Genomic DNA, 15,617 nt, shown 5'->3' on the forward strand with positions numbered 1-15,617 from the left:
AATAATTGAATATACAAATACAAAATACTAAATGAATTCATGGGTTATCGTGTTTTATATTTGTTTTAATGGTTTTTAAACACAAATAAATCTCTCATGAAATCCTACTCGATGTCCGCAAACATGAAGCAAAATATAAATAGTATTAATTTTCTTCAAAGTAGGCAGAAAGGACACGCTTGAGTTTAATTAGTTTGTAACATGCTGAAGCAGAACCAAACATATAGAATATTGACCAGAGACACTAATATCTCAACCACTTCTGATTTATCCATTGAAAATTCTGCGAAGATTTCGCCGAAGATGTGCAAAATCTTAATAAGTTCAGCATCCATTGTTCGTAGTCGAAGAGGGGGAACATAGTTCAAGGAACTTGAACAACCAAACATGGAGAGTTGCGCTGTCCCAAAAGACTTTGGTTGGTGCTTTCGTATCTATGAAATCTCATGTTTTAGCAGGTTATTGATATAGTCGAGGCATGAGTTTCTTAATATATGTCTCATTTATTACTTACTAAATTAATTAAATTAATTACATTAACTTAATTTAATTGATTCATACAATCAATAACATTTAATAAATTGAAAATACTTTTTCCTCTATTCTTGAACTGTAATATTTATATATATATATATATTTTGAAATACCACTGCTACATTAATTATTAATTCCATTAGGAAAAACCTACAATTAATTCAATCATGTACCAAGAAAAGAAAGTATTGAAAAAGACGAACCTTGAGGAATGGTGTCTAGAAAGACTTCGTGGAGCTTTGATATCCACTTTTTATGCAGCTGATCAATTAAGGCATGGCATTTCCAGCTTGGGTCATTAACATGTGTTGGCCCTTTTTTCTATTTTCTTTTTATCTATATATGTTTTTAATTCGATGTCTCCATGCAATTTCTTAGTTTATCTTGCTTTTGTGATTCGACTGGTGTGCGCGTGTGCAACATATATAGATTTTTATTGATGCTTTCGCCCACCTGTCCAAGTTTCGTTTCCCATCTTTGCAATTCTTATAACTATGTTAATGGAATCAATGAATAGTTACTTTCTTCCCAATATTGAAGAGTGACAAAGCCGAATACAAGGGAACATATATCTTCGTCTCTAACAACCAATAATTCTTCATCACACCACAAATTCTAGTTCGGGTCCATTGATAAAGATAAGCCATATGGGTCGTTTGTTTTTAACTTATTGGCCTTTGTTTCGATATTCGACCATACCAACAAGCCATGATTTAGACGGTGCGCAAAATCTTTCAAGTCCATCGTTACATGTGTAGTTTTGAGCAGCTTGACCTTTCACCAATTTTTTTTTTTTGGTTTATCTAGGGGTGTAAACGAATCGAGTTGAGTCGAATAGTGAGAAGTTCGAGCTCGAGCTCGACTCATAATTCGGGGCTCGATACTCGGTTCAAGCTCGATCGAGTTTTATTTTTCAAGTTTGAGTTTGATTCGTGATCGAATTCGAGCTACTCGAGCTCGCTCGATTAAGTTCGATTAATATGTAAAAATAAGCTCAATTCGTATACTCGATAATAGTTCGATTATTCATGCTCGAATTCGAACTCGAAATATTTTATTAATTAAAATAATAAAAATATATTTAAATATAAAAGCTCGATTAAGCTCGCGAGTTACTCGAGTCAGATATAAGAATACTCGAATTCGGCTCGATCGATAAGTCGAGCTACTCGAGCTCGAGCTTGATTCGATAATAATCGAACCGAATTCGAGTTTTTTTCAAATCGAACCCGAGTAGTTTGTGAGTACTAATGTATCATTTACACCTCTAAGTCATCCATTGATTTATAGACAAATATATATATATATATATATTCTGATTTCACAGGCCAATAATAACTTTCATATCTATGATCCATCTTATATAACGAAGTAAAAATTTTAAACTGATCTTAAGTTTGTTTAAAATATATGCATATATAGTACTAAACCTTCTTGTCTCTAATTAATCATTTATTTTGAATTGGTAAACTTTGAATTCTACAACATTTAATTTGTGCTTTGGTTTTAGAACCGTAACTTTAATCTCTTTCATGCCAAATCTGTTGGCAGAATCCGTGAGCTATTATTTTAATGCTGTATATATATATACAGCTAATTTTGATTCAGTGAACCAGAATGAAAAAGCAGCTGCTAACCCCAGGCAAATCCGATGAAGCATGCGTACATGAAACTTAGGATATATATATATATATATATATATCTGAACCTAGAGATGATAAGACAAAAATACAAATTATTAAACAAATGGTGAGACGATTCCCATAAGAAAAAAAGTACTACGGTATAAGTTACAACTTCTTCAATCATACTTTAAGACCAATGCAAATGATCGATAATGTTTATGCATCAAACTGACATTAATTAATTGGGGTTTCCACCTTGGCCTTAGCGTGAAGACAGACTTGACTCACGTTCTTCAACAAATGGATAGTTTTTTTTTCCCTCTTTTTGTTTAGATTGAATCTTAATTTACGAATCTTTTGGCAGTGAGCAGCAGGCCTCGTGCGTGCGTAGCTACCTTCTAAACCATTGTTGTCGGTTAGTTGATTAAGCTTTTTCAAGGGCTATGGTCGGTGAGCAAAACCTCGGTGCCATGAAGCTTCGTTCCCTAATATTGTATATCATTTTGATGGATTGATTATGGTTACCTATATATATATATATAAGCTAGAGGACAAAATATTAATCGTACCTTAGGATTCCATTCCATTTGAATTGATTAGTTTCCAACTTTCCATGTTCAATCAAGGGGAAATCTTAATAATTAATGATTTGGGATGTAGAAATTAGTAGCTAAATTATTACATATGAAACTGTTTGTAGTACCCCAAATCATCCTTGCATATATCCATGCCATGGTAATTAGATTTCTTACCAAAAACATATATGTTTATGATCATTCAAGGGTATGCTATCACTTTGCAATCTCTACTAAGATGAAGTGATCAGCAATCAAAGTGACAAAATTTTGAAATTCAAACTTAACTCAGTTTATTATGATTTATGTCGTTAACCTTAAAAATGATACACAATAAGTTTAGATTTCAAATCTCAATATTTATAGATTTTTTTAATCAAGCTAAAATATTAGTACATATTATCTTTTTATGTACGTATCATGTTTTTTTGGTTTGAATTTAGTATTTTTCAATGCATAAAACAATTAATATATATTGCCTAATTAATTTGCAATCTCTCCTCAATAAAAAAGCATACAAATTGACTACAAATATCTTTGCTAATTTGAGATTATGATTTATTATATCAGTGCCCCCTCTCTTCTTACGCAACCTTAGTTCATAGGTCCTTTAACATGTAGCTATAAGTTAGTAATGTATTGAGTAATAATTTGTAAAACTTAGAAGTCATAAATTAAGTAAAATTAATATATATATATATATGTATGTATATGTTTGCATGTAATATTTTGCTTTTTTGGCGATCATCAAAATTAAAAGAATATGATCATCAAAAATCAAACTAAAATAATATTTATGAGACAGGAAATATTGTTATTTCATCACGAGACAAACTTTATCAATTTCAAAAAGAAAAAGAAAGTTATATGTATATGTATTACTATTTCAATTGATATAGAAAATTGTTATTTTTAGAGATATTGATTTGACTAGTATTTTAGCATAGCAGGGCAAAGAGAGAAATGTCCATTTTTCCTTTGCTTTTCCTTTAGATATATAGCTAGTTGAGAAAAAAAATGGTGCTAAATATCGTTATATATAATTTTTTTTCTTTGTTTTCAGGTGTAACATTTATATTTTTAGTATCAAATAATTAGTTAGTGGTACGAATACTTTTTCTTTTTATTTCCAAATAAAAAGAAAAAAAAAATTGTCCTTCATTGAAGTCCAATCAGTAACTAGCTGGCTAGCCAAGTTCACGGGGGTCCGAAACAACTCTCAAAGGGCCCATATGTTCATGGCCAGACTGGTCCAATGATTCATGGCCGTGACCAGTGACACCCCTTCTGTTGGCAGCTCACCGCCGGTGAACAGATCACTAACAACAAAATTAAATACAAGTATATAACGTGTACTCTTGAATTTTCATTCCGTAGCTAATAATATTTACTTTAATTTAGTCCAACTCCAACTCCAACTCCAACTCCAACTCCAAAGCCAATTATTTATTTATTTAAAACTTAAAGACTATTGATTTTTGTTCTATCCCAACCTCTGCCTATATTCGCGATATAGCCCTCGTGGGGCATGCTGTTGTAGGACCCATCGTTTGCCCATAATGTTATTATTTTTATTCACAGTATTCTTTAAGATTAGGTATTAGTTTAAAACTTAATCCTCTATAGTTTCCCAAAAAAATCCTTTTTGTGTTGATTTTTCGATAATTTAAAGTATCAAGAAGTAAATTCAAACATTGTTAGTTTGTTACCTGAGATTATGAGTGAGAGTTAAGGTAGTTTTGTTTATACAAATTGGTGTAATTAAGAATTAGATTAAATCGGTTAATTAAATATTAACTCAGATGACATATATGTTAGTTAAATTTTTTTAAAATTATTGGTTTAAGAAGAATTAAACTCATAATTTATCTTAATTTTTTTATTATGGGGTTTGTGTCAATTTAAAATAATACTTAAGCAGGAAATTAATTAATTAAACTCAAAATCATTTACTTCTAAGTTTCTTTAACTTTCAGCATCAACTCTTTTTTTTTTTAATCGAAAAGCATCAGGTCGTTTTAATTATTAGTTAAGTTTGTGAAGATAATTTTGCTAATTTCTTATGTAGATTTCGACGGCCAAATTTCTAAGAGCAAGCTATAAGCAAACATATTTAAAGCAATGGGGATTATCCCTTTGCCTTTCCATAATTACAACATGATAACTTAAAGCCTAACCCCAATTTACTTGTTCTTACAATTACAGCACAAGGCGGCTTAAGTTAATTACAAGGCAATCATACGAGCACCCTTAATTAGGAAGACCAGACTTCAACATTAAGATTAATTAATTAATTAATTAATTAATAAAACCTACTCATATATCTATATATAGTCATATTATTATAGGAGTAGGAGTAGGACATTTTCGTAATTTAGAATAAGGCATAAAATATAGTAATATTCTATACTTTTCTGCATATGAGTACGGTTGATGCTATATAACAGTGTCCACCCTTGATCACAATTCAGTCCAAGAAAGAGGAGAACAAAAAAAAAAAAAAGTTTGAAAACTTGAGAGAAGTGGCCTGAAGAGTTGATTCCAAAGACATGGGCAATAGTTTAAGGTGTTGTTTGGCTTGTGTTCTTCCTTGTGGGGCTCTAGACTTGATCCGTATAGTCCATTTGAATGGGTATGTAGAAGAAATTACGCGTCCGGTCACGGCTGGTGAGATTCTCAAGGCCAACCCTAATCATGTCCTAAGCAAACCATGCTCTCAAGGTGTTGTACGTAAAATTTTGATCCTCTCTCCGGAATCCGAGCTCAAAAGAGGCAGCATATACTTTTTGATCCCATCGTCTTCGCTACCGGAGAAGAAAAAGTGCGGTATGCACCATAAAAATTCCTCCAAGAAGAGCAAAAAATGCAACAATGATGACGTTGTTTCATATTGCAATCGTTACATATCAAACGTCAATATTTCAGAGAAGAAACATTCTTCACGTAAGGATCGCCAGCACGGTCGTGTCGGAGTATGGCGGCCTCATCTCGCAAGCATCTCCGAAGACTAACAATTTCTTCTTTTCCGTGCCGTGATCTGATCACATCTCCATAGATAACCGCGCAGTGGTTCAATCATGCAATGGGGACGGTTTTTTTTTTTTTTTTCTTATACGTGAGGTGTTGGTTTTGTGGATATGATATACTTCAATTCCCTTTTCTCTGTTTTTTTGGGTCTGCTTACAATAATGGCAGATCCGGAATTCCACCATTTGCATCATGATGGAAACTATATGATCACTGGGAAAAGAATGAGAGAGAAATATTTGTACTAATGGTATTATATTTACACCCTCAAGATGTAAGTAAAAAATGCTTCATTTTTACATTTTTTACCTCTTCTTTCAAAGTACTGTTATGTTCTCAAATTAATAATTTGTTGCTTGATATATTTGTTTCATGAAATTGATCATTGTGATAGTTTCTTTTAATTTGTATGTGTATAATTTGATCGATTTTGAATCATTTTCAGAAGATGAATCCCTTCATTTCTTTGATTTTCATTCACAAAAGGTTTGATAAAGTATTACATTGAATTTGCATTATAATTCAATAAATTTACACAGTTCATATATAGTTGCAGGGTTAATCACATTGATATGTATGAGATAGCAAGCTTACTATTTCTTTTTCGATGGCAACAAGCTTAAAATTGATATGTATCAGCTTAATTAATTAATTAATCATCCGACTTGTTCAATTTTTATTAGTTCAAGAGCCGTTAATGGGCATTTTTATCATATGTTATTTATCATTGCAAAGTGACAAACCACTCACAATGATATCAGATGTGATTAATTGAATGAAGAACAATGACTTCCGATTAGTTGCACGTCGTGGGTTTTTTTGCTTTTTCCTTTTTTAATTAATGCTTAATAGTACATGCACATTAAGAAATGTTCTATGTAATATATAATTATTATGTGCAACGATCAAGGTCCAAATATGCTTAATCAAATAACACAATTTGTTAGTAAACAAAAGGAGGGACATCTCTTTAAATTATTATCAAAAGCAATAGATTAAAGTTTAAGGTTAATGATTGTGAGCTTTACATTTATTCTTTAAGCTTGGGAAGAGTTGAACTATCCATTCTCAAAGAAAAGATTAGTTTAATTTATATCATCAAGTTGTAAATTATTGCCAGCTCCTTTCATCTTACAACTGGTAACTTGGTTTTTGCCATCTATGGCAAACTCCTTATATGATTAGTTGACCCTCTCTCTTTTTATTTATTTTTTCTTCTTCTTTGATCTTTTTCAAAAAAAAAAAAAAAAGGGAAACAACTCAATCTTTACTTTGGGTTCGGTTAAATGACGACATAAACTCATATTTTAATTTTCATTTTGGATCGATACAAGAAAAATGAAAGTTAATTTTCAGTTTTTGACTGAAAATTAGAAAAGGGGTTGATGGATTGAAGGACAAGATCGAGTATAGCTGTTGGATTGAGAAGACAAAAGCTCAAACCCTTGTATAATAAATTTGCTTTATCTTAATTAAAAAAAAAATCATAAAGTTGATAAATAGCGACAACTCCACGCTACATATAAATATAATTGGAAAACAAGCTGGCAAATCCCCTTAAACATTTATCATATATATAATTCGGTCCTCACATGGAAATTGGATTCCCCCATAAATATATATTGGACAAAACTTACACATCCCTTTATCAAACTCTACACTTCTAATTATTTAAATGTTTTGGACCACACAAAGACTTTTCTTGGTTTTAGTTTTGCAGATCATAGATTTCCCCTTCTTGGAGTTTATGATTTTTTAAACTGATTCTGCTTTAACTTAAAAAGAGAAGCACATGGATTCACCTCTGTTGTTACATTCTCAAGCTAGCCATATATATGTATTTAACTGCTTTTTTTACCAACAATTCATCACACACAAATAAACCCAATTTTATGATATGGTTGATTGATTAATAATAATACTCTAAATTAAGTTGGGAGATCCCCATGAACCATGCGTCGAGCCCATAGTGCAGCGTTGGCGACGACAAAATTGGTAACCAAGGCTGAGTTCACGCGCTCAGTCGCCAATTCCAAGAGGAGAACATTGCGGATTTTCTCTAGATTGGAGACATAATTAAGGTCATATATACAAAACTTATGCTAGCTATAGCCCATATGGGAAGTGAGTTTTAATAATATATATCTCTAGTCAAATGGCATCTTATGTATGCGAGCCTATAATAAAATCTAAAATATGCTGAAGTTGTCAATCCCAATTGAAGTTAATTTTTTTTACAATGCAGGAAATAGCTTGAAGATAAGAGAAAGATTTTCATGTGTAATCTTATTTGAATTTTAAATATAATATTGAATAATATTTTTTAAAGGTAATTTATAAATCAATTAGATTAATTTTCGGATTCAATTGAAATTAATTTGAGCTATTGAGTATGTTGATAATGTCCCTTTCACCAAGATAATATAATTAACCTCGTATCATATGGGGATTAAAGGGATTTGGGTTTAACTTGAAAAAAAGCTTGGTATCGTCCAGCATCAACTATATCTTAAATTTAGGAGGATTTTGCTTTGATATTGGTAAATCAGTTTTATTAAAAAAAAAAAAAGGAATTTAGACATGGTAAAGTGCTATTTTAAGAAAGAAAATACCATTTCTCATGTAATTAGATGCAACAATCACTTATCAAATGTTATAATTCTAATATATTAAGGGAAAATGTTTTTTAAAATTATTAATTTAGAACGTTTACTAACAATTAGACCCTAAAAAACTGTACAAACAATTTTATTTTATATATTTAGAAGTCCATTGAACTTAAACTAGGCATAGAGATTGAGATAATTCTTGTTCAATATACCATAATTACCACATTAATTTCCTTTTGTACAAACTTATTGTTTTACGTACATATCCAAAAAAAAAAAATGCAATAAGGACCGCATATCTTAAAATGGTATTTAAAATTTTTTGTTTTTAATTATAGTTCTGTCATTTCTCAATTTTATATCAAAATTATTTTTATTTATTTACATTTAGAAACCTCACAAAATTTGATGATGTAACAATCTTTGACAGCCGTTTTTTATTGGGTGCATTCTTTTCTTATTTGGATATTTTCTTCTGCTTCTAGGCCTCTATCCATATAGCCCAATAGTCTGCAAACTCATAGGGCCTATGGCTCGCAAAATGTGACCAGTGCTTATTGGGCTTTGTTGGGAGTCATAACATTACTCAATAGTCACCAAGTCTACAATATATATATATATATAGTGTCTGATAAAATAGGAATTCATGTAAACATTCAATTCAAAAGAGAAATCCAATGATATTTTCAATTGATAGTTGCTTATGTAAGATTTCAACAGTTTCCTTGTTGACGATGTTTTTGGATTTTCTTAACTGAAAAGAAAGAAGTGAGGTTGAAGGAAGAACAGTTTGAATTTGTAGCTAATAAAATTATTAAAAGTAACATAGTTATTATTTCAAAAGAGTGTTTTGATACTCAAGTCAGCAAGATACTTGAGATAAAGAAGGAAGGAATGAAAGAAAGAGATGAAAGTGGTGAAGTGTGTGAAAAAAACTTCAATGGAAGTGAGTTAGAGTGTGTAGAAGGGTTCTCTCTCACGTATTTGGTCTTCTAATTATCTTATGTATGAGATTAAGAGGTGGTAATCTAACTTGAGACATTGATAGCTAATAAGATGTTTGTATGTAGTTTGAAAAGGATTCATGCGAATAGATATAAGTTACATTTAATAATTTTAGATAGATATAAATTGTATTTAATAATTTTAGACAAATTAAATATCAAGTGATCAGATTGAAGTGATTGTCTTGATATATTATTAATAGGATCTTAGGCGAGTCGTCAAGTGATGTGATTATCTTGCCGTGCTTTATTTGAAAGATCCTAAAGTATGATTATGTTGATCTTGATCAAATTGCCTATGGTCAATTAACTTAGGAATAAGACTCTGAAAAAGACTATGTGAAAGTTGAGGTATAAGCTAACAAAATTAGATTTGTTGCAGTATTTTTTATTTTTTGTTTTGTTTTGTTTTTTTTTTTTTAACGTTGAAGACCGATATTTGCTTTTTGAATTTTGGAATAAATTCATTATTTATCCAAGAAAAAAGAAATTCCATGTTATTATCTTTTGTCATAACAATGAAAAGATTAAGAATATCAATTTTATCCATAATCAACAAATATTTTAATTTTTTATCATAATGAAATTGAGTATTATATTGTGAGTATGATAAGGAAGTTATATATGATTTTAAAATTTTATTAGATATATGAATAAGAATAGATAATAAAATATTCATCTCGTATCTATATCTTATATGTATTTATATATATTTAGTAAATAAATTTTTTATTAAATAATATAAATTATTATTTTAAATTAATTGAAATATATCTTTTGAAAAAAATATATTAATATATATTTATAAAAAATTATTTAAATATATAAGATAAAAATAAAAAAACTAAAAGATAAATTTTTATTTTTATTTTTTAAAAAATTTTGAAAATAAAAATTATCTGTACTCTTTAAATACTTAAAAATAAAAATAAAAAAATAAATTTAAAATACTTATTAAATATAAATATTAAAATAAATATAATATAAACATTTAAAAAAAAAAAAAAAAAACTCTAAACTTCTTATATGGTATCATTGGTTTCGATGCAAAGGATGTGTGTTTACCATTAGAAGCAAGCTTTGGTTCATTAACGGCAGCTTTGCTTCAGTACTAGCATTAAACAGTCATAAGTACTGGACATGTGGTATGATTAGAATGCAGGCACCAAGCAAGGCAGCGAAAGGGGCAGAGGACAGATGTTCAAAAAAACCTGGAAAAAATGGAAAAAAAAAAAAACTGTAAAAACTATTATTAAGTATACATCAAGATGAATAAAAACAAGTTATGTTAGATAAAGAAATTACAAATATTTCAAATTTGACATATATTGATATTTACAGTTGCATCCATCTCTAATTAATAATATATTCTTCCATTTTGTGCGCGGGTATCTTTTCAACAATTTTTTTTTTAAAACATTAGAAATTAATTCCGACGAAATCAGCAGAACATATACATGGAATGGAAAAAGTCGATAAAACCAATAATCTTTGATAAGTTAAAAAAGAAGAAGGAAGAACCCTATATAAATGCAACAGAACAGAGCAATATATTGGAACTTGATGTTGGAAAATGCAATGATATACAAACTATACAGACAGAGAGAGAAAAGAAAAAAAAAAAGAAAGAAAAATATATATATGTATAGGATTTAAATGGTTGCATTCTAATTAATTAGTAGGTTAAAATAATAAAAGATCCTTAAATTTTATAATTTTATTTAGATAAATCTTTTATATTTTTATTGTTTTCTAAGGAAATTTTTAATCTTTAATTTACAAGTACTAATTTCTAAACTCTGGGAACACTCTATTAACCTTGTTGGGCGCATGAATCCTCCATCAGGAAATTAGAGCTGCCAGTTTTAGTCTTTCTTGCAAATGTTTGCTGTTGCACCACCAGCGCAGAGACTTGACAACCGGAGTCTGATGAGGCTAACATGTCCCCTACAAATCCTAGCTCCGGAAACTCATTCCACTCTGTAAACCCCATGAACAATGGCGAATTATTGTCATGGCGTCTTCCCACCAAAATGAGATCATAACTATTCTCCATGGATCGGATTACCCTAATCGTTTCCACGCTATCACACACCAATTCCTCCTTGTAGACGTGATGTTTTTTCCCCACATGCGCGATCCTAAAGTCGTTCACAATGTGCTCATCTAGTTCCTGATGATGGGTGCTGCCTTCTCTTTTTTTCTTGTTAGAATCAACCAAACGGGTCACCGTGATTCTTATGCTGGGGCCTTCTCCCATGCGCATGACGTATGCTAATGCTTCCCGATCATGGGGGCCTTCCACAAAGATCATTCCAATGTTGTATGAACTTTTACTTGACAAGGAACTACTGCCAGTCGATATGCCACGGTCCACCAAGATCCCGACAGAACAGGGGGCTTTTCGGAGGATTTGTTGATTCACTGATCTGACTGGCGGTGGCAATTCTTCCATTTGAGTGCTTGTTCTCCATTGCTTGTGGAATGGGATAATCACAAACGAAACTCTCTTTTCCAAGGCAAGACTGTATATTTCATCATGCATTGTGACATAAGGTGAAACGGCTGTGAATAAGTTGACAACAACAGAACCCTCATTACTCTCCTCGTACAATCTGAATGCGTTTAAGATGCGCTCGGACTGCACTTGAAAAGAACTCTTTCTATTTCCCTCTGGCTGATGAAATATGAGAAGTGGAGCTGATCGGCCAATGAGCTCCAGGAGGTGAACCGCACGTAGAAGCAAGTGGGGCTTTTTACAGTTGGATTTGATAATTCGAGAAGATTAACAATAGAAGGAGTCTGATATTGGCAGTAAATATCGGCCATCATTCGGAGCTCTGCCTCTGGATGTGTGTGTTGAATGGACCTTTTCTTACGGGAAATGTGTCAGATGGCTTGTAAAGAAATTTCACTAGGGGTGTAACGATTCCAGTCATCAAAACCAATGATATCGACATCACGGTATATGATTCTGGGTCAATGAGCTGCCAAAAACAAAAAAGGCATGTTGGCACGGCGCACTAATCTGATTGCATTTTGGTCTGACAGAAACTCACGGGGACACAAAGAAAATAAAAGAACCGGCATTACTTGAACAAATATATTAACCATGGAAAAGATGTCGAGGATCATTATAGCTCTTATATCACTTATTAGGAATAAAATGTTTCAATTTAATCTCATCAACGAAAGTCAAATCAAACGATCAAATAATCACATAATAGATAATAATTTAACATAGTTCGATCTAATTAACTTATGTCTACGGATGAGAAATAAAATTCATTAGTTGTAGAGAATTATAAACATACAAATTAAATCATCAACCTCACTTAACAATCAATACTCATAATACACTCTCAATCTCCTCTAGTTTTATGAAATATTCTCAACCCAAACAAATACATACTCATGTGCACTCTTTTAACACAACCAAACATATATCCATATGCACTCATACATCATACCTATGTGGCCTTTCAGTCTCCTCTAGTTCACTCTCAAATATTCAAACACACACCCCTATAGAACATAAATCTCCAGTACTCCTATAGAGTATTTATCCCATAAAATCTTATAACTCTTTTACATTTTTTTCTTATACCTAATCATATAGAGACTTCACTTATTTATAACCATACAAATTTACCTATTAAGAATCCTTTTCCTCTTAGAATTCTTCTACTGCAAGTCAAACTTGACTATTAATAATTCTTTTTCCCTTAGAATTATTCTTTTATAAGTTTTCTTGTCCATTAAGTAATATTTGACTAATCCCAAAATAATCTCTAACAAATCCCAAATAGATCTCTTATAAGATTTGAGTCATTATTCCTAACGATCTCCATATTGACTCAAATTTCATCAATCATATGTCTTTATATTAAACATGCTTGGCTCTACTTGCGATGTAAGTCTCACAATCATCTTCTCTTGTGTGTCTTTACGCTTTACGCCAACCGATCTTTAATCCTCAAAGTATGAACTTGAACTCTTCTCTTGAATCGAGCTTCTCTGAACTTGTCTCTTCCCATGTCTCGAACCATGATTTTCTCACATCTCAAAGCTTCAATTTTTTTCATGTCTTGAACCTTCCGCTCTGATACTACTTGTTGAGAATCACCATAGTTATGATACCACTTGTTAGGAATAGAAGGCCTCAATCTAATCATACCAGCGAAAGTTGAATCAAACGATCAAACAATCACACAAGAGACAATAATTTAACGTGGTTCGGTTCAATTGACTTACGTCCACGGATAAAAAATAAAATCCACTAGTTGTAGAGAATTACAAATATACAAATCAAATTATCAACCTCACTCAACAATCAATACTCATAAAACACTCACAATCTCCTCTAGTCCTATGGAGTATTCTCAACCCAAATAAATACATATCCATGTGTACCATTTTAACACAATCAAATATATACCCATATGCACCCATACATCATATCTATGTGGACCTTTTCAGTCTCCTCTAGTTCACTCTCAAACATTCAAACACACACCCTAACAGAAACATTCAAACACACACCCTAATAGAACGTAAATCTCCAGTACTCCTATGGGGTGTCTATCCTACAAAATCCTTCAACTCTGTTACATCTTTTTATCATACCTAATCCAATAGAGACTTCACTTATTTATAACTATACAAACTTGCTTATTAAGAATCCCTTTCCTCTTAGAATTCTTTTCCTATAAGTCAAACTTGCCTATTAAGAATCCTCTTTCCCTTATAATTCTTTTTTTGCAAGTCTTATTGTCCATCAAATAATATTTGGCAAATCCCAAAAAAATCTCTAACAAATCTCAAACAGATATCTTATAGGATTTAAGTCATTATTCCTAACAAAAGGTATTGTATTATTTACGTACTTCAAGGCTCAATCCCTGCTGTAGAACCAAGACATCGGTGTTGCCCTGGGCACTCATGATAAGCCCTAAGGAAAGAGCATCAAGAGGGAGCATCTTGCGGTAGAGTGAAGGCAAGACGGTTTCCGAAAGCTTGGCAATAAAGTTACAAACAGCCATAAACTCGATGATAACCACAGACTGTGAATGTACATTTAGGATGTTTATGCCATTTCCGGTTAGTGCGAAATAGCTTGGTAGGAGAATAGAGGAAACGTAAGAATCAAGTTTGTTAACCAGTGCTGATCCTAAAGGCGTCCTTCTGGGGTTGCCATGCCCAAAAACATTGGCCTCATGATCATATGATGCCCAATTATTTCGCTTACGAATAAACACCCTAAAACCGTTATGAAGATAGCCAAGATATGATCCTCTTTCACAGATTTTCCTTCATTTGTACTCCCAACCATGGCCAACATCACAAGCCGCAAGATGTATGCTATGAACATCACCACGGCGGCAAGAGATAGGAACATCCATATGAGTTTCCTGTTTTCCTACGTGACATTGCATAAATGTGAAGATTACAATTATCCAACACCTAGAAAGCATGCCACTAACCAAAGAAGAAGACGTGGCTAACCGGCCGAGCTCTGAGTTGAGTAGATTCAGATCAGTTAGAAGGCAGACTACGACATGAAAGGAATTTAAAGCAAGAAATGCTGCGACGAAATATATGGATTTCTGTATTTCTGGATGCATTTTAACATTATGCTTCAAAATAGCAGCAAGGATTGTGTTCAGAGTAATGGGCAACGCAAAAGATAGAAGGCCAATGATCACTGCAATGATCACTGCTTTCTTTCCTGTTTTCTTAACCATGCTTAAATCCGTTTTTACTCCAACTAAAAACGGAAACAGCGTGCACCCAAAAATGGCAAATGTTTAGTTGACATAAAGATTTGAGTCGGGATAAAATGGCTTTCATGATAGGATTGTTCTGCCCACAAAATGTAGGTCCCGTTACAATACCGGTCTGTAGTAGGTTGCATTAAACATCAAAACCTTAGAAATTAGCAATTACTTGGGTGGAAAATGAAAAAAAAAATTAAGGAAGAATTTAAAGAATGAATTAGTGCTTACCAACATCTGTGAGAAAAATGCAAGCCCACCAAGAGGGTCGAAAAATAACTTGAATATGGCAGTGAGTAGAGCTGAAATAGAAAGTTGAATAAAAAGGATAGGAGTTGAAAAGTTGAGTGGATTTCCTCCGAGGAAGATACTTTTTGTTCCTGCCTCGTCATTTCCCTGGCACATCCACTTTTTAATATTTGTTATATTAGACATTGTAGCAGCAGCCAGTGGTAGAAACTTGCAATTC

At 32.0% G+C, this 15,617-nt stretch overlaps 2 protein-coding genes across 2 annotated transcripts; one reads left to right on the forward strand and one right to left on the reverse strand.

Moving 5' to 3' along the window:
* Positions 1 to 5,176: 5,176 nt before the first annotated feature.
* On the forward strand, positions 5,177 to 6,199 carry LOC111285728 (6,7-dimethyl-8-ribityllumazine synthase). Its single transcript, XM_022875309.2, has one exon. The coding sequence runs from the start codon at positions 5,284 to 5,286 to the stop codon at positions 5,743 to 5,745; it is 462 nt and encodes a 153-aa protein (XP_022731044.1). The 5' UTR covers positions 5,177 to 5,283; the 3' UTR covers positions 5,746 to 6,199.
* Positions 6,200 to 9,621: 3,422 nt separating this feature from the next.
* Positions 9,622 to 15,118, reverse strand: LOC111284249 (cation/H(+) antiporter 15-like). Its single transcript, XM_089761549.1, has 10 exons — positions 14,697 to 15,118; positions 14,261 to 14,633; positions 13,813 to 13,869; positions 13,586 to 13,653; positions 13,332 to 13,541; positions 12,468 to 12,525; positions 12,254 to 12,361; positions 11,193 to 12,126; positions 10,510 to 10,585; positions 9,622 to 9,709 (listed from the first exon to the last, which is right to left on the reverse strand). Exons 1-10 carry the CDS (start codon positions 15,116 to 15,118, stop codon positions 9,622 to 9,624), a joined length of 2,394 nt encoding a protein of 797 aa, XP_089617675.1.
* Positions 15,119 to 15,617: the final 499 nt, after the last annotated feature.

This window comes from Durio zibethinus, chromosome 6 (assembly GCF_047325235.1).
Source record: "Durio zibethinus cultivar Kanyao isolate XHJ-2024 chromosome 6, ASM4732523v1, whole genome shotgun sequence".
Lineage (NCBI taxonomy): Eukaryota > Viridiplantae > Streptophyta > Magnoliopsida > Malvales > Malvaceae > Durio > Durio zibethinus.